This window comes from Neomonachus schauinslandi, chromosome 2 (genome assembly GCF_002201575.2).
Source record: "Neomonachus schauinslandi chromosome 2, ASM220157v2, whole genome shotgun sequence".
In the NCBI taxonomy this organism is placed as follows: domain Eukaryota; kingdom Metazoa; phylum Chordata; class Mammalia; order Carnivora; family Phocidae; genus Neomonachus; species Neomonachus schauinslandi.
Genome location: NC_058404.1, coordinates 48675887 through 48693333, shown reverse-complemented (window position 1 = coordinate 48693333; position 17447 = coordinate 48675887). Strand labels below are relative to the sequence as shown.

General features: G+C 46.7%; 1 protein-coding gene across 3 annotated transcripts; it reads left to right on the top strand.

Annotated features, from left to right (window-relative positions):
• The first annotated feature begins 8379 nt into the window (after positions 1-8379).
• Positions 8380-15151, top strand: STMN4 (stathmin 4). Of its 3 annotated transcripts, XM_021699015.1 has the most exons (6): positions 8380-8442; positions 9526-9621; positions 10286-10366; positions 10806-11014; positions 11870-12061; positions 15003-15151. In XM_021699015.1, the coding sequence occupies exons 1-6, from the start codon at positions 8430-8432 to the stop codon at positions 15060-15062; spliced, it is 651 nt and encodes a 216-aa protein (XP_021554690.1). In that variant the 5' UTR covers positions 8380-8429; the 3' UTR covers positions 15063-15151. The 3 variants fall into 3 exon arrangements, with proteins under 3 accessions (XP_021554690.1, XP_044768783.1, XP_044768782.1); XM_044912848.1 differs by lacking the exon at positions 10286-10366 and having other exon boundaries at positions 10809-11014; XM_044912847.1 differs by lacking the exon at positions 10286-10366.
• Positions 15152-17447: the final 2296 nt, after the last annotated feature.

The window sequence follows — 17447 nt, the reverse complement described above, 5'->3', positions numbered from 1 at the left end:
TGTCTAATTATTTTTCTTTATTGGGGGGCAGAAGGAGAGGGAGAGAAAGAATCTTCAGCAGGCTCCACGCCCAGCACAGAGCCTGACGCAGGTCTTGATCTCACAACCCTGAGATCACAACCTCAGCTGAAATCAAGAGTCAGATGCTGAATCAATTGAGCCACCTGGGTGCCCTGAGTCTTTGTCTAATTATAATCAACATATTTATAGAGCTGAACACAAATGTCAAATATCTTAAGGCTAAGGAATATGTCTACTAAATTCATCATTGTATTACTTCCCAGCACCTTCCTAACGTAATGCATAGAGTAGATTCTCAATAGATATTTGTTGAAAGAGTAATTTAAGGAAGAAATCAATAATAGTAATCCAGAACTGAAAATACAGATCACTGTGACAAAATCAGAAGGTTTGTGGTGAAAGGAAATAAAAGCATGCAAAATCTCTCATCTTTCACAAAGAAAACCATTCGCTACTGTTTTCTTCTTAATGTAATAAAACATAGATATAAATGATTTTTAACTTGGAGATTAAAACAAGATGTAAAACTTGCAAAGCACTGGGGAAGAATGAAAGAATAAAAAAAACAAGAATAATATTGTAAAAGATGAGAATCTTCCTTGGTCGTAGCTAAATGTGGGTTGGGAACCTGGCTCTGCTCCTCCAACTTAATCTTGGGAGAGGCACTGACCCTCTTGGGTCCTCTGTCTCTTCATCTGAAAAGGGTGGGAAATGGAGATGCCAGAGATCACCCCGGCTCCTCCCATCTACGGGCAGAGAGCTTGACCCATGGAAATGCCTACAGATCTATTGCTTGTTCTCTACTGATGTGAAAGTGATTTAATTTATTACACTTGATAGGGCATGTGTATGCATTTGAACAGGACTTTCTGAGGCAAAGCCTGTTGTAAGAGAGAACTCAGTGGTGAGAACTTTAAGCCCTGGGGCTGCCCATGGTTGGGAGGCAGATGTGGGGCAGGCAAGGCTTTGTGCGCCCTTCATCCACATGCCCTAGGCAATCATCCATCCTACTTATATTTACACTTGGCCTTGGATATGAGAAAGTACCGTGGAACTTTGAAGGCATTAGTTCAAATCCCATCTTTATCATTTTCTGCTTGTATGACTTTGGGCAAATCAAGTCACTTGCCTGAACTGATCATCAGTAGAATGGGGATAATAGAACCTATTTTATAGGATTTGGAGAGAATGCAGTGATAAAATATATATGCCAATTTACAACTATCTAGAAATAATGGACATTAGGAAGGAAAAAAAAAACTAGAAGGAAATGCCAACAGTGAAAAGTAGCAAGATGACAGGGATTTCTTTTCTTTTCTCTGTCACATAGGTGTTCTGAAATAGGATATTAATATGTTTGTAACTAAAACATTATATATAAAATGTATTTGTGCCTGGTAAACTGTAAAGCACTCCAAAATATTGCTACTGGTGTGACTAGGACTCAGATTAGTAGGGCTTCCAAGTATTCTGAGTCCAGGATCTCCCACGGTACCAGGGTTGCAATGCCTTGCACTCCATCCAGCGACCCTGAATGCAAGTCCGTGCCCTGGAATTTTGCTTCTAATATGTTGATTCTTCTGTACGTATTGAATGGAAAACAGAAGCAGCCCAGGAAGTGCCGCCACTGTAGATTATTTGGGACTGTCGTTTTTCTAGACTTAATTTTCCTTCTTTGGCTGGCCTCTCAACATAGCTGTTAAAACGGGGAGGGGATCCTTGGACTCTGTGCTTGCCAACAGGTGACTCCTCTTTGTTTCCTAGAAACACAACCAAAATGGCATTTCTAAGCCCGTCAGGTGCTGTCTGGGAGTTGCTTCTGACCACGGCTCTCACCATCTCGTCTTCGTGAAGCCATTAGAAGCAACCTAGGCTGGGGTGGTGATTAGACAAGCGCTAGCTCCCAAAAGCCGGCTTTGCAGTGATTACACACTGTTGCGCTTTGCCCACTCGCCCTCTGTGGGTCTCACTGGCCCGGTCTTGGCCTGTGCTCTAGTATCTGTTCCTTCTCCCTTTATAACATGGTCCATGCTACTGCTGGAGAATTGCTGTGGACCCACACAGCATCTGCAAAACTTTCAGAGGCTCCAAATTCTCACCCCGGGGACCTGTTTCACATTTTCATCACCCCAAACACCTGCGGTTATTTTAGGATCCAGCTGAGGGCTTGGCACTGAATTATATAGTCAATAAATATTGTGGAAAGAACCACATTCAAGAAAAAATAATTTATCTCCTTTTTTTTTTGCCCAGATAAGCCATATAGCTTTCAGTCAAAGTCTTCTGATCAGCACAAAATAACCAGGGTTACTGTGCAGAGATAGGATTCCATGACATTTAGGTAGGTTGTACAGCTGATTTCAGGCACATACATCACTTCAATAGGACTAGTAATTGGCACAGACCTAAAGAGCCACCTCCCTCTTCTGCCCATGATTAGAAGTCCCGAATCACCGTGTCCTTGCTCTGATTCCACGCCAGAGTCTATCCTCTCTGAACACCCTCACCAGGGACCACTCTAGTCAAGCCACTTGCATGTGCATTAGCTTCTTACCCTTCAAAAATAGTCCACATAGGATTTGACACATCCTAAAAGCCTTATCTGGGCATTCTTTGCAGTGATAAATAAAACACTGGCTCCCTTGGGGAGTGTGGGCAGTCAGAGGTGCCTCAGGAGATCAGGGGTGCGCCTAGTAAATGGTCATGATGCCACAGCATCAGAGAACTGGGTGCTCATCTCTATTGGCTCCTGGTCATCGACTGCATTACAGAAAGCCTGGGAGCATGGGGCACCATTTCCGGTCACTTTAAATCCCCATCTTTTCATGCTGCTCCCCCACGTGGCCCCCACGTGGGTTTCCCCCTCATGTCCTAGTGTGTGGGAGGAGGGAAGGGCTCAGTATGAAGGGCAAGGGCACTGGAATTCAAAGGTTTGGACCCTGGTCCCAACTCAGCCAGTGTGACCTCAAGATCTCTGATCCCCGGGGAGGAGCATATTGGCACTCTGGAAGGGACAGTTGTTGGTTGTGTGGGATGGATATGTGCAGTTCAGAGTGTTTAGTTTATCCAGCTGTTGCCCACTAAAGGCCTGGAGCTCCTCTAGTCTAGTGACCATCAGAGAGTCCCACGTATATTTCTGGGAGTGAGGCTGTCCTAGTTGAGACCCTCAGGCTAGTGATCAGAAAATCACTCCACTCCATTGCTGACATTCTGACGTTCGAGGGGAAAACTAGGGGCTCTGACCTCTTCACTTTAGACATCTTTCCCCCACAGTGCCACACGAGATCCCCCTTAAGTCAACAGCCTTAATTTCTAGACCTTCTCTCTCAGCCACCCCGTCTGCCAATCAAAACATACTCATTCTGCGTCTTGTCTCTTTATGGCCTGGGTCTCTTCTCGGTTGGGTTATTGCTAACTAATTATTTCTACCAATTAGGTTAATGGTTCAATCTATCAACAAAAATGTGTGATCACTTCCTTTTCTATACATAGACTCTTAGATGCTGGAGCTGGAGTAAATGTATAGATTGGTTTGCAAACAGGGAAACAGTACTGGGTGGGATGCAAACAGTTGAGGCTGTTACTTGTTCTAGGTGGGTCCTCATCACTTTGTGCCTAGTTCTGGCTTCCAAACTTCCTCTCCTATTCTTTTCCCCAAGCTGATGCTGCTGGAAGAATCTTTTTGCCTGAGTAGCAGCTAATGAACATCCCAGCTCTGCTCTTACTACCTGTAGGCTTTTGTGTCATTAACCTCACTCTGCTGAGCTTCAAGTTCCCTCTCACAAATAACCTCAGAGAAGAAATTGAAATAATGCTTGTGAATTTTCTAGTACCAAGCGGGTGTTCAAGATGTGGTAGCTATTCTTTTTGCTATTATCATCAGCATCCCCATTTCCCCTCTCCCCTCTCAGTCCAAAGATGTCAGTGCCTTCCTACTGAATAGAATATAAAGTACAAATGTTTTCCCTAGTCTGCAGGTCCCTCATCTTCCTATTGCTATTCTACCAATTGGTCCCAATGAGTCCTGCATGCAGCCCAGTGGATCTTCTCTGTTCCCCAATAAATCCAGTCCGCACGCCCACACACTGTCAAGTTCCAAAGCCATGGCAGGGATAGAGGCACCTGCAGAATCTGATTTGCCTCAGAAGCCCAGCACCCTCTGACCTTTGCTGTATGAAACTTGAGTCCTCTTACCACCTGCTATGCTAGATCAATAATGGCCAGCACAGGGGCTGGGATGCCCAGCAGCCTGCACCCATTAAAAGTGCTGGGGAGTGAGCGCTGAGCAAGAGTCAGGAAGCCACTGTTGTGGGCTCTGCTTCTGTGGCTATTGACTGAGTGGGTGTAACTCATCTACCTTGAGTTGGGGACCGCTTTGATCTTTGCTATGGCTGGATATAGTCATTGTCCTGGTCTTCCCTAGTGCTGCCAAGGCCTGGTACTGGCCTCTGCCATAACAGAAACCATGCAAAGAGCCTCTATGAGGGCCAGAGGTTTGTCTCAGCACAGAGTTTTGCCTTATGATGCTCTGATATGTGACATTTTGGATAGAATTTCCCCCTATGGGCCTGGCTCATGTCTACTCTGGCCTCTATAGTCTCTTAATTTTCATCTTGCCTCCCTGAATTCCTGGCATTTTGTCCTCTTTGACCTTGAGCAATAACATCCCTTAATGCCCTTCTCCGGCAGATGCAGGACAGGCTTGGTGGCCCTACTGCATTGCAGGTATTTTGCTGTGGCCTGACAATGTAACCCAAGCTAACCCAAGCCACCAAGTCATTGAATAGATTTGACAGTGTTGTGAGAAGCTTGTAGGGACCAAGCCTAGAGACCAAGGCTGGTTTGTGGGCCTTTGGATTGACTGGACATGCCCAGGAGAATGATCTGAGCTGCTGGTGCTCTAAGATGGGGGGAACAGAGGCCTCAAAGCTGTTCTAAAGGGCCTCCAGGCCATGGGTTAACATAACTAGATCTTCCAAGTGGTGTGCATCTAATCTGGGTCTAACCCACCAGACAACCTGGAGTCCTCATGTAGCTGGAGTGCTGGGGAGGTAGGTATGACTGGACCCATTCAACTCTGATGCTCCACGTTAATTAGGGGCAAAGTCAGGCCCCCTGCTTTGGCAGCCACCACCCAATGGCTTAGGACCCCTCTTCACTGCTTGGCCTTCTTGAAGAGTCTATGCCCTACCTCCTGCCCCCTTCTATCCTTTCTCAGAATGTCCCACAGGCAGCAACATCTTTTGGGTCTTGAATACAATAGAGATGATGTGACTATGGCATAAGGATTTATTGTACCCATAAGTACAAATATACAGATTACCTTAAGGAACAAGTCAACTGTGTATAAGCACTAGTAGCTGAGATGAGGTGGAAGAATCACAAGTTTGAACCCTGGCTCCATCTCGTACTGCGTGTATTAGTTTCCTGCAGCTGCTGTAACAAATGACCGCACACTTAGTGGCTCAAAACAACACAAATTAATTCTTTCCAGTTCTGGTGTCCAGAAGTCGAAGATCAAGGTGTCAGTAGGGTCACAGTCTCCCAAAGACTTTAGGGGAGGAAACTTTCATGCCTCTTCCAGCTTCTGGTGGCTCTAGGTGCTCCTCGGCTTGTGTCTGCATCAGTCCAATCTCTGCCTCCCTCTTCACATGGCCTCTCCTCTCTGTCTGTCTCCTCTCTGTGTGTCCCTTATAAGGACTCTTGTCATTATATTTGATGCCACCCAGATAATACAGAATGATATGACCCTGAGGTCCTTAAGTTAATTAAATCTGCAGAAACCCTTTCCAAATAAAGTCACATCCCCAAGTTATAGGAGTTAGCATGAGGACATATCTTATTGGGAGACACATTCAATCCACTACACTGGATGGCCCTGGAAATGTCACTTACCCTCTCTGAGCCTCAATTTCCACATCTATAAAATGGGGACAACAATCCTTACATCATAAGGTTATTATGAAAATGAAAAGGAAAGTATCTGACACATAGTAGATGCTCTATAAATACACATTTTTGATTATGTAGACTCCAGCCCTGTGAAACAGAGAGCTCTCAGTTACTAATCCCTTGGCTATGCATACCTCTGCCCATCTCTGGAGTGTCTCCTGTTCCATGCCCCAGTCTTCCTTCTCAGCATCTCTGATCTACGTTCTCTACCTGGTTCCTTATGCTCCTACAACTCCTAGCACAGTATCTTCCATAGAAGTATAGAAAGCACCTATTCATGTCTTTAATTAAACCATATCTACAGGCCAGACTGGCATTTCCTGAGTCCCCAGAACCATGGAGGAACTAGCATCCAGTCTCTCCCTTGGTCACAAAGGAAGAACTTAAAAGTGATAAGACCTGGATCAAAGAACCAGCTCTACCACTAAGTAGCTGTGTGACCTTAGCTAAGAGTCTTAACTTCTCTGAGCCCCAGGTTCTTTATCTGAAAGTGAAGCTGATGATACCTGTCTTGTCAGCCCAGCCTCATGTGAAGATTAATAGGGATAGGACAGGAGTTGTAATCTGTGCTCCATGAGTGGAAGGCCTTAATTATCATGCCCAGCTCAGGCTGAGGGGCACAGTCCTTCATTCCAGGTACCTACCCCTACAGAAAAAGTCCAGCTCAGTCCCCCTTCTTTCTCAGAGTGTCCTTCTCTGCCTCACTTCACTTACTTGGACCCCCTGCTTTAGATCCATTACCTAGGTTAAGTCTACTGCTACTCCCTCTCCTGGCAAGGGCTTGCTCACCCAGCCAGTCACCTCATCAATCAGCCTGGTTATAAGCCAAAATTGTGTGGAATGGAGCCTCGTGACCAGGGATGTCACATCCAGGCCCTGTTCAGGGACCCACTGGTACTGTCAGGATCAGCTTGACTCTGAGGAAAGAGGCCCATTGTGCTGCACAGCGAGGAGGGTGGTGCATGGCAGGGGCCTCTGACTCCAGAGAACACAAAGACGCTGCAGGGAAGAGAGCACTCTAAGGCCAGTTGACCTGGCTTTAAATCTCTGCTTTTATAACTCTCTAACCTCATGACCCCGAGTAAGCCACATAAACCCTCTGAGCCTCTGTTTCCTCATCTACAAATGGAGATTACAGTCCTTAATTGCAGAGCTGGTGAGGACCAGGGCAGTGACTCTGAAGCAGGTGTGTGGGTGGTGGCTACGTGATGGAAAAGGCAGAGGAAAAGAAACTCACATTTATTAAGTACCTCCTTTTTGTTGGATGCTGTACATATGCTTTTCTTATTGAATTTGTGCAACTTAGTGCAGAATTAAGATGGAGAAAGCAAATTGGACATGTGAGTGACAGCTAGTAAGTGAGATCAAGTCTGACTTTGACTCCACATTGGTCTGATCCTAAAGCTGAGCCCCCTGCTCCCATTGGCTCCCCTGCCCATTCACAGCTAATACAGGCCCCGGTTGCCAGAGGGAAGACACCTCATTAAGGAAGGAAAGGGGCTCTACATCAGTCTCAGAGCCCTTTGCCTTGTGAGATGCAGGCAGTGAAACTGTTGGCTCACACCACCCTCTGCTGGCACAGTGACCACTGAGGGTGACTGTATTAGTCGGCATTCTCCAGAGAAACAGAACCAATAGGATGCATCAAGAAAGAGATTTATTCTGATGGATTAACTCATGCGGTTATGGGGGCTGAGAAATCCCACAATCAGTCACCTGCAAACTGGAGACCCAGGAAAGCTGGTGGCGTAATTTCCATCTCTGCACCAACCACATTATGATGACATTATTCTGTAATAATGTTTGTCTCTCTCATAGTCCAGGGTTATGTTAAATGGGGTCAAGGAGTGTTTAAGACAAGAGGTTCTTGGTGGGTAGTGAGTGAGGGGCCATCTGGAGTAGTATTTTGACATCCTCTGTCCAATTCCCTCTGATCTCATATCAGAACGGGCTGGGCAGGGGAGTCTGGGATGGGAATAGGGAGAAATTCAGGACACAGTTATTTTTTGAAAACCTCCCAAGTGATTCTGACTTAGGATTTGTCTCTCACCCTAACCTTTGCATTAGGCCAGCCATTAAGCTGCACAGGGAGACAAATGAACACCTCTTGACACATACAGTTTCGGGAAATTCATGTCTGATACTCGGGGGGGCTTGAGACTAGAAAGCTAATTATGAAACTGTCATTTGTGCATGGAAACTGAACTTTATTGTGGTGATGTTGAACAGGGGGTCTGTGTTTGGGAAAGGGAGAGTGGGTGTGTAGAGTTCCTGGAGGTGGGAGCAGACCAGGTGCCTCCTGGGATTCCCTCCCCAGTTGTATAAAGACCTTTCTTAAGGGAATAACCTGTCAGTGGTAAAATATTCTCTTTCTCAGATTTGTGACAGCATCCTGAGCTGGTGACAGACCTACTTTGTGACTTTCAGCCGGATTCAGCCCTCACATTCCAGAAAACATGACCCTCGCTGGTATGTACAAAAACTGTTTATGTGATGGGGCACCACAGCATAAGATATTTCTGTGCACACACATATGTACTTACATAGGCACAGAGAAGGATAAAAGACTGACAGGAAGTACACCTAAGGGTTGAAAGAAGTTATCTCTAGATGATGGGTGGGATCACCATTGAGCTTTTCCTCCTTTTTACTCATCTGTGTGTGTTTTTAAAAAGTTTTTACAATGCACATATACTATTTTACACTTAATTATGTTTTCAATTTGTAAAAGGAAACGAGGAGGAGAGTGCCTGAGCACTGTGCTGGGTTTAGCTGAGAACAGAGAGAGTTTGAACATAGTGGAGCTTAAAACAAGGGGCATTGGCCCCAGAGTGGTGGGGGTACTGGCAGGAGCACATGCCAGGGCCAGGGCAGAGGTGGGCTGGACTTCACTGTATCAGCTCTAACCTGTGACTTCCTGGTTTTCAAATCCTCCCCTGACACGAAGAGGCTAGACGGTGGTGGGGGTACTCCTCCAGCCCTCATGGACACCAGCACCTCTGCTTTGACCACTGCACTGGGAAGGTCAGAGATGACTCACATCCTGACCTTGCCACTCAGTGAGGGTCAAGACTAGAGGGATGGTGGTGAGCTTCTTTACCTTTCAGAGAAGCACTGCTGAATGCTTTGAGTAAAATGGAGTGTGGATTTCCTGCATCTTGGAGCAAAGTAAATGAAATATTCTGGCAAGCATGAGGAAATAGAGAACTAGGTCTAGGGTGCCAGGCTGGGGCAAAGGCACTAGTGCTTGTGGTCTTTACCTGAAGGCATTTTGCATTCAGTACTAAGAAGGGAAACAATGTACTGAGGAGAAGATGGGATCATCTGGGTGCTCTGGAAGGCTCAGGTTCTAATAAGATGGACAGAAGTGGATCTAATCACACGAAGGAATCCTAAACCAGGCTGCTCAGGGCAAACAGGGCTGGGTCTGGGTGGTTTAGGTGCCTCTCTGGAGCCTGGTCACTCCTCGCTGCTCAGGCACCCAAACTCTCACGAAGGCTGACTTCTGAGTCTAGTAGGGGTCACCATGTTGTCCTGTTGGTGTTTCTGCAGCCTACAAAGAGAAGATGAAGGAGCTTCCACTGGTGTCCTTGTTCTGCTCCTGTTTTCTGGCCGATCCCCTGAATAAATCATCCTATAAATATGAAGGTAAGTGAGGGCCACCATTGGGAGAGGAACTTGTGGAGGGTTCCTGGGCTTGTGTCCATGAATACCACACTCCTGTCCCAATTTCATGAAACTCTCTTCCCCATATCACGTTCTCTTTCCTAGAGCCAGTAAAATCACCACAGCTTATTCTGAGGGTCTAAGCATCATGTGAAAGCCTGGTGTGGGGCTGCAGCTGGGGGACTAGACAGCAGTTGAAAATCTGAATCAGACCCTCTGCCGAGCGATCTTGATCTTAGCTTTTCTTCATTCATTTAACAAATGGATGCTGTGGAGGATACAGAGGTGAAGCAGACAGAGATTCTGCCCTTGGAGAGCACCTAGAATAGAAGACAAGATGCAGTATAAATCACTAGATTCCACGGTTGACAGTCCTCCTCTGCGAATGGTGGAGAATGCTCTGAGAGTCCAGAGGTAGAGAGAGGACTTCCACCTGCCGTCACCCAATGAGGGGGCTATGCTGACCGGGACCTGTGATAGGGTCCCAGGACACTGGCAGGGAGCACTGAATGGCCACGTTCTGCTCAGGGAGGGGAGGGAACAGGTCACCTCTTAATTTCCCAGGGATTAAAAGGAAGGGACAGTTTTGTTCTGGAAATGAGAGATGAGAGTGCTTGGGTTACCTGAGATTGTTTTTTCTGTCTAGGCTGGTGTGGGAGACAGTGTAGGAGGAAAGATCAAAGCCAGCGGAAAGACAGTGCTGACTGGAGAGAAAGAAGAGAGCAGGGTAGGAGGGAGCAGGGGAGAGGTGGCAATAGGATGAGCCATCAGATTGGTAGTGGGATGAGGAGTGAATGGGCGGTGGGTGGTGGGCAAATGCACCACTGTTGGCCGCCAGTCAGGACAATTTGAGCAAGAGCTCAAGTATGGGAGGAGCCTTGTTGCAGAAGCAAAAGCAAAAGCATTTGCTACAGCCATTATTAGAAACCACAAATCCTGGGACCTCTACTCTTGGAGCCTGAGCCCTTGCTGTGGCTACCAACTCCTTCAGCCCCACTGGAGCCCGTTGACCCTATTAGGTGCCAGGTTCAGGACCAACCCAGAACACTGGTCTTTGATTTGCCTTGGGGACCCCAGATTTCCCATATATGTATGCATGTGTGCATGCTTTTGGGGTGCCAATCTAGTCTACAGGGGGTGAGCAGCCTGTTTCCTGCTCTCTGCAGCAGACACAGTGGACCTGAACTGGTGTGTAATTTCTGACATGGAAGTCATCGAGCTGAACAAATGTACCTCGGGCCAGTCCTTTGAAGTCATCCTGAAGCCACCCTCCTTTGATGGGGTTCCTGAGTTCAATGCCTCCCTACCCAGGCGGCGAGACCCATCACTGGAAGAGATCCAGAAGAAACTAGAAGCAGCTGAGGAGCGAAGGAAGGTAAGTGCTGTCCTTTCTTTCTTCCAACTCAGCATGACAGGAGGGAGTTGGAGAAGATAAGAGGTGGCTCTGAGCTGAGGTCAAGTTACCACCAACCTACAAATATTTAGGTAGCCCCTCCCATGTTCAAGGCAGATAATGAGGTACCATTGAGGGAAACAAGGAAGTAAAGATCCCTGGTCTCTAGGAGCTTACAGTTTGGTTAGAGGGATAAGGCATTGCATTACATATGTCCAAGAGGTGGCCTAGTATGCACACTAACAGGAGGAAGACATTGACAAACACTAAGGATTTATGGAAAGGCTAGACAATCAAGGAAAGGCCTCCTTAACTGGGGGAAGGAGAAGGTCATGGTATGGTATCCTTCCACACTTTGTGTGCCCTCTGTGCTTCCTATTGATTCTTATGGCCCAAATCTGGTGCCATCTTTATGTAAGCTTTCATCTTTGAAGCAGAAAATAATCTTCTTCTCCCTTGGATTCTTATAGCATTTCTTCTCTACCTCTTAAGGCATATGTCACATGCTAGTCTGGATTAGAGTTATATATATATATATGTCTTACCTCTATGAGACTTTTTTCCTTCCCAAGTTGCTAGAATAGTGCTTGGCACATGGTATATAGTCATCTAGTATTTGTGAATGAATAAAGGAAGGAGGGAATGAATGAAGGCAATGAGAAAAAAGAACTGAGGGAATGGTGGGAGAATCCAGAAAGTGTCCTTGCTTCCTGCCAGTGGGCCAGGGACCAGGCTCAGGGAGGCTGCATTCTGGGTGTAGAGTTCTTAAGTTATGGTGAAAACACACCATGGCATGCTCATTTTCAAGGGCCTCTTTTTCCCTTTGTGCTGCCTTAGTACCAGGAAGCTGAGCTCCTGAAGCACCTGGCAGAGAAACGAGAACATGAGCGGGAGGTGATCCAAAAAGCCATTGAGGAAAACAACAATTTCATCAAGATGGCTAAGGAAAAACTGGCTCAGAAGATGGAATCCAATAAGGAGAACCGGGAGGCCCACCTTGCCGCCATGTTGGAACGGCTGCAAGAGAAGGTAAGTGTTCTTGGTGAGAGAAGAGACTCCTGGAACACTCTCTTCCTTACATGGCAAGTATAAAGGACCTACATATTATTTCAGGTAGCAAACAGCCTCAGGTAGGAAAGGGGGTATTTCTGTTAGGCTGGATCCTTACAGAGTTTCAAGGGATGTTTTGGGAAGTCATTGGCAAGAAACGAGCTGAGCTTTAGAATTCCTTGGGGGATATTATGCGCAGCTACACAATTGAAATTTCTCATTGTCTTAGGGAGATTAGACCTCTTATCTTCTAGAGAAAGCCTGCTTAATGCAAGAGAGTAAGGATGAACAAGCAGTTGTATATTCCTGGTTCATCCTTGAATGGACCGATTCGATTTAATGAAAGGTGATGACTTGGGCTCTTGGCTCTAAGCCAAGGGCATGATAAGTTGAGTTGACCATTGAGCAGGAAACATGATTCTCTCCAAACCTATGATATGGACTGAGTGAGTCACTGGTCTTTCCAATATTCTGCCCTTTGTCAATAAACCAAATGGTGTCACCTATATAAGAGAAACGTGAGAGACTGGGATTGGTCCCACGTGTCAGCAGAATAACAGCCCGTTCTGCTGAGAACATGTTGGCCTCATTTCCTGAGTCTCAAGCCTGCCCCAGTTTCTCCTGCAGCTCCTGGGAGAGCTCCAGCTCTGTGTTTTATTTCCAGGAGCCGCCTGCTGCGCGGTGACTCCCGGGACCCGATCGGTGGCCTCGTCCCATGGTGAGCAGCGTGGTCCCCACTCCTTCCTGCCCATCCACCTAGAGTCTCAGGCCCTTGGCAACAGCTACTAGAAAGATTGGTTTCTTTACAGGGGATCTGAATGTTGCATAGGCCCTGCAGCTAGCCAGCATGTGGCAGCCCTTCCACTCTCACACTCCACCATTCTACGGGCAGTAAGACCTCCACCAAGTATCAGATGGGAGGGAAGTGATCTGGGTCTCATTTCAGTCTTCCCCAGTTATCGAGGGATGGCTAGGAACAAACTCTTGCAGGAAAAAAAAAAATCTGAGATTGCCGTAAAATGGGGGCATGGGCTCTCAGGCCAAACCCAAAAGAAATAACTGGGGCTAGAGCCACGATATGGTATTTAAAAAATGGCAAAAACACTTTTACTTCTTCCAACTCCTATCCTCCCAACAAATGCATGAGGTAAGCAGAACAGTGTTATCCCTATTTAATCGATGGGGAAACCATGTCAGAGAAGGTCAAATAACTTGGCCAGGGTCACACAGCCACTAAGCAGTGCAGCTGGGACCAGAACCCGATTCTCTGGCTGTGTAAGTCCAGGGGACTCTTTCAACCCCTGTTTCAGGGGGACCAGCCCACAATCATCCTATTGGCCTTTTGCCAGAGAGGGGACCATTGGAGACCAAAGAAAGAGAGCCCAGAAATCTAGGGTTCTGCCCAGAGAGCTCATGTGGAGGTCAATTCCAAGGGGAAGGGATTGAGAAGCCCCCCACTCTGGAGTAATAGCTATGGAGGTGGAGTAAGACTCAAAAAAGCAAGATGTCAGAGTCAGAATCTGAGTGGGCATCACTCCTTTGGGATTGATTGACTCCTTTGGACCCTTGGCCACTGATGAATGTGGGAGATGGAATAAGAGACAGGTGTGTGGCTTCTGCCCTGCTCCAAGCCAATGCTTTCTGTGTCGGTATCTGCATGGGTCACTGATCATCCGCATCAGATTCAGTTGGTGTAAAGTTTAAAACTACAGATCCTTGGGAGCCTACTGATCTACTGTCATGGGGCGCCTGAGGACCCAGCAGTATAACAAATTCCCTAGGTCATGCTGATACATAGCAAGGTTTAGAACCACTGCCCTAGATATAACACTACCCACACTTTCCCCAGGGCCATAGAAAGTTCTAGGGCTTTCTCAGGGATGGATTCATAGTTTAAGGTATATCCTGGGCTCCTGGACTGCCTCAGTAGGCCTACTCCAGTCTGACTTTTGATATCTGGATATGATACTATCTGGATGATTGCCAGGGTCTGGCAGAGACAATATTTATGGAGCACCTGCCATGTGCAAAGTGCCATAGGAGGAACTGGGAAAGAAGAAAAAGATGTGCTCCCTGCCTCCAAGAAAGTCACCGTCCAATAGAGGACCCAGACAGATGCACAATGAACAGGGATGTAAGGCAGACCATAATGTGCCCTAGAGGTGAACACTAAAATCACAGAATTCTAGAGGTAAAAAGAGCGTTCGGTTTAGGGCCCTCTCTAAAAACCAGGGAGCTGAGGAGGCCTGATTGATGAAGCAGTTAGTCGAGGTCACACAGCTGATGGGTCTTTGAAGTCAGATCCCATCTTTTGGCTTGATTACACTGTCCGATGAAGAGGGTTCTCATATACCACTTGTGAGTGAGTCCACTTTTTGGAGTTGGGTGACATTTCCAAAAATTCTTCAGTCAATTTATACTTAAGAGCCCTCTTCTTTCACCGAGGGGCTGAAGAAAACAACTTGCACTGAGGGGATGGACAGAAATGAAAGCAGCGGTCACGTTGCAAGTGTGTGCAGGGGACATTTGTAATGAGGCCTGTCTGTTCTACCTGCTCCTCTGGCGTAGCTACACTGAGCTGCTCCCTACGTTAAGTCAAGCAATGCACTCAGTGCAAGCCCAGGATGGCCAGGTGAAGGAGGGGGAAGCTGGTGGGCTCTGGGGTCTCTGTGAGGTGGGTCCCCCATGGGAGGTTGGTCCCAGTCAATGAGCTCCCTGGGGCCACACCAGTCGGCTTGCTCACCTGCCTCCTACCAGTCTCACCTGCCACCTTCTGCCCCTTCTCAGGACATCTTTGCAGACCTTTCTCTTCACTTCCTGCAGCAGCAATTCTTTACTTTGGGTTCTCTTGCCCCTTGGCTTCCCTTTTATCCCCGGGGAAGCCTGTGTGACCTCCCCTTTTTGCTCCCTTCCTTCTCAGGACAAGCACGCGGAGGAGGTGCGGAAAAACAAGGAGCTGAAGGAAGAGGCCTCCAGGTAAAGCCCAGAGGCCAAAGAAGTTTCCAGAACAGCCGGACAGCTCCAGCAGCTCCGCAGTTCCCGAGGCAGCCTCGTCCGCCGTCGGCTGCTCTCCCAGCACTGGGGTTTGGGGGGAGGGGGGTGGCCAGGGGTGTTTCCTCTGCTTTTGGTGTTTGTACATGTAAAGAATTGACCAGTGAAGCCATCCTATTTGTTTCCGGGGAACAATGATGGGGTGGGAGAGGGGAGAGAAGGAGAGAATTTGGGAAAGGAGGTAGAGAAGGACTCATGGACATTGCAACCCTGCCCACCGCAGACTCAGGTCAAGTCCTTGGCTTTTCTTCACAGTGAACGTCCAGGCACCGCGTTGAGGGAAGCTGCAAACGGGGCAGGAGAATTACCAAGTGAAGGGTGGAGTCCTGGGTGAGGCAGTGGCTGCAGGGCATGGCAGGAGAAGCCCAGGGAGAGGGTGGGGGGCCTGGAGGTATTGCTTCCGCCCTGCAACAGGTGGGATGAGGTCTGAGTGTGTGTGTATTAACCATTACCTTTTGATCATCATGACCAATGAAATATTTACTCCAGGTCTCCCGTTCTTTATTTCCTGAATTTGTCCTTTGAGTGGTGGGCAGAATATTCTTGAATTTGGTTTCTACCCATTAGGTGGCAGATGCCCCTTTTGTTCCTTAGTTGGACTATCAGAGCATCTGAGAGGTGCTGGACGAGGTGGGTTAAACATGCCAGCCTTTGGCATAATTGAAAAGTTTGCTTTTGCTTTTCTTCTTTTTCTTTCTTTTTTTTTTAAACCCCCTTTGTGGGTTGTCCATTATTGGATTGAGTTCACTGAATTAATGAGGAAAGAAATTCCGTATTGCCTTCTGTGGATTGACATTCTGATGGTCCCCCACATGCATAGTAAGAAGGAAGTTCTCCTCACTTTGGGAGTGTGGTATTCTAGGTGGTTACAAAAGTGAGCAAGGAAATAAAATGTTTGTTAGTAGAAAGCGGAGGGATCCTTTCAGACCCAGCAGTCACCTTATCCAAAATACTAAACCATGATTGGGAAAGGAGTCTCCCTCTTCTTCTGCCCTGCAGACAGGGCCACAGCCTGCAGGTTCCCCACTCTGCCGCGCACATTGTAGCTTTGTACAGCTTTATAAATAAACCTTTTGGTATTGCCCCCACCCCAACCCGCTAATGGTACACATTTGACTTCTTCATTTTAGGATGGGATAACAGGAAGCATCATTGATGATGATGATATGCAGGAGAGGAGGAAGGTAATGGCAATTAACACTTAAGCAGCACTTACTAGCTGTCTGGCAATTTTCTGGGATATATCTATTTTAATAGATATATCTATTATAGATATATCTATATATATTAGATATTCTATTATAATAGAATCCCTAGATATAGAAAATATCAATTTTCTGGCATATATCTATGTCTATATCTATATCTATCACTTAATCCTCACAACAACCCTACCCAGTAGGTACTCTTATTCCATTTTGCAGACAAGGAAATTGAGGTATAGAAAGGTTAAGTAACTTGCTCAGGGCCACACAGATAATAAATAGGTGAATAGAGACTTGAATTCTGGTCATTTGCTCCCAGAGTCCAAGCCCTTAGCCACTGCACTGTGCTGTTTCTCAACACTTCTAAACTAGAATATGAGTTCCAGGATAGTGTTTCTCAAAGTGCCAGTTGTGGCTCATTGGACTGTGAAATCAACTTATGGGAGCCACCCAACCTTAATTTTTTTTTAATGGAATAGACTAGGAAACAAAACAGGCAACAATGGAGATAGTATTTTGTAGAAGTTGTGTTTCAATTTTATATTTACATATGTGTGTTCTAGGTCACAGCATAGTATGTATTTCTTTCTGGGGGTTGCAATCAAAGCTCGTTGAAACTCACTGCTCTCCAGTGAATGTGGAGACCAGACTTAGAGCCCCAGGGGCTTTAGAAGCTGCTGTGCTTGAGGAAGTGAGAGGCTTGGGGCCATGCCATCTAGAACTGTCTGCTTCTGAGTAAAAGGAGACAAGAATGGCTTCAAGGGTCTATTCCCACAAATCTACCCCACCAGTATCTCCATCCTCCCACGGGAAAACCCAAGGCTGGGAGGAAGCTTCATTCCCACTATTCTCTTTCACCAAACTCTTGCACTCACCTTTCATTCCCTGATAAACCCTATTAATCCACTCCTCCATCCTTTGCAAAGGCAGTCCTCTTGTTTGGGGTGCTCTTCCCTGCCTGGCTGAATATTAATTCTTACTCATTCTTTTAAACTCAACTCAGATACTAAGTTCCCTGACTCCACCAATATTTCTGTACCTTTTACATGCTTTGATTACTATGTAATTATTTGTTTACCTATCTCTCTCATCTATTAGACTTGAAGTTC

What these genes read in the sequence shown, in the direction of transcription:
- STMN4 (XM_021699015.1), top strand. An exon ending in CAGCTGAGGAGCGAAGGAAG is followed by an intron (nt 11,015 to 11,869) that starts GTAAGTGCTGTC and finishes GTGCTGCCTTAG; the next exon opens with TACCAGGAAGCTGAGCTCCT. An exon ending in TGGAACGGCTGCAAGAGAAG is followed by an intron (nt 12,062 to 15,002) that starts GTAAGTGTTCTT and finishes CTTCCTTCTCAG; the next exon opens with GACAAGCACGCGGAGGAGGT.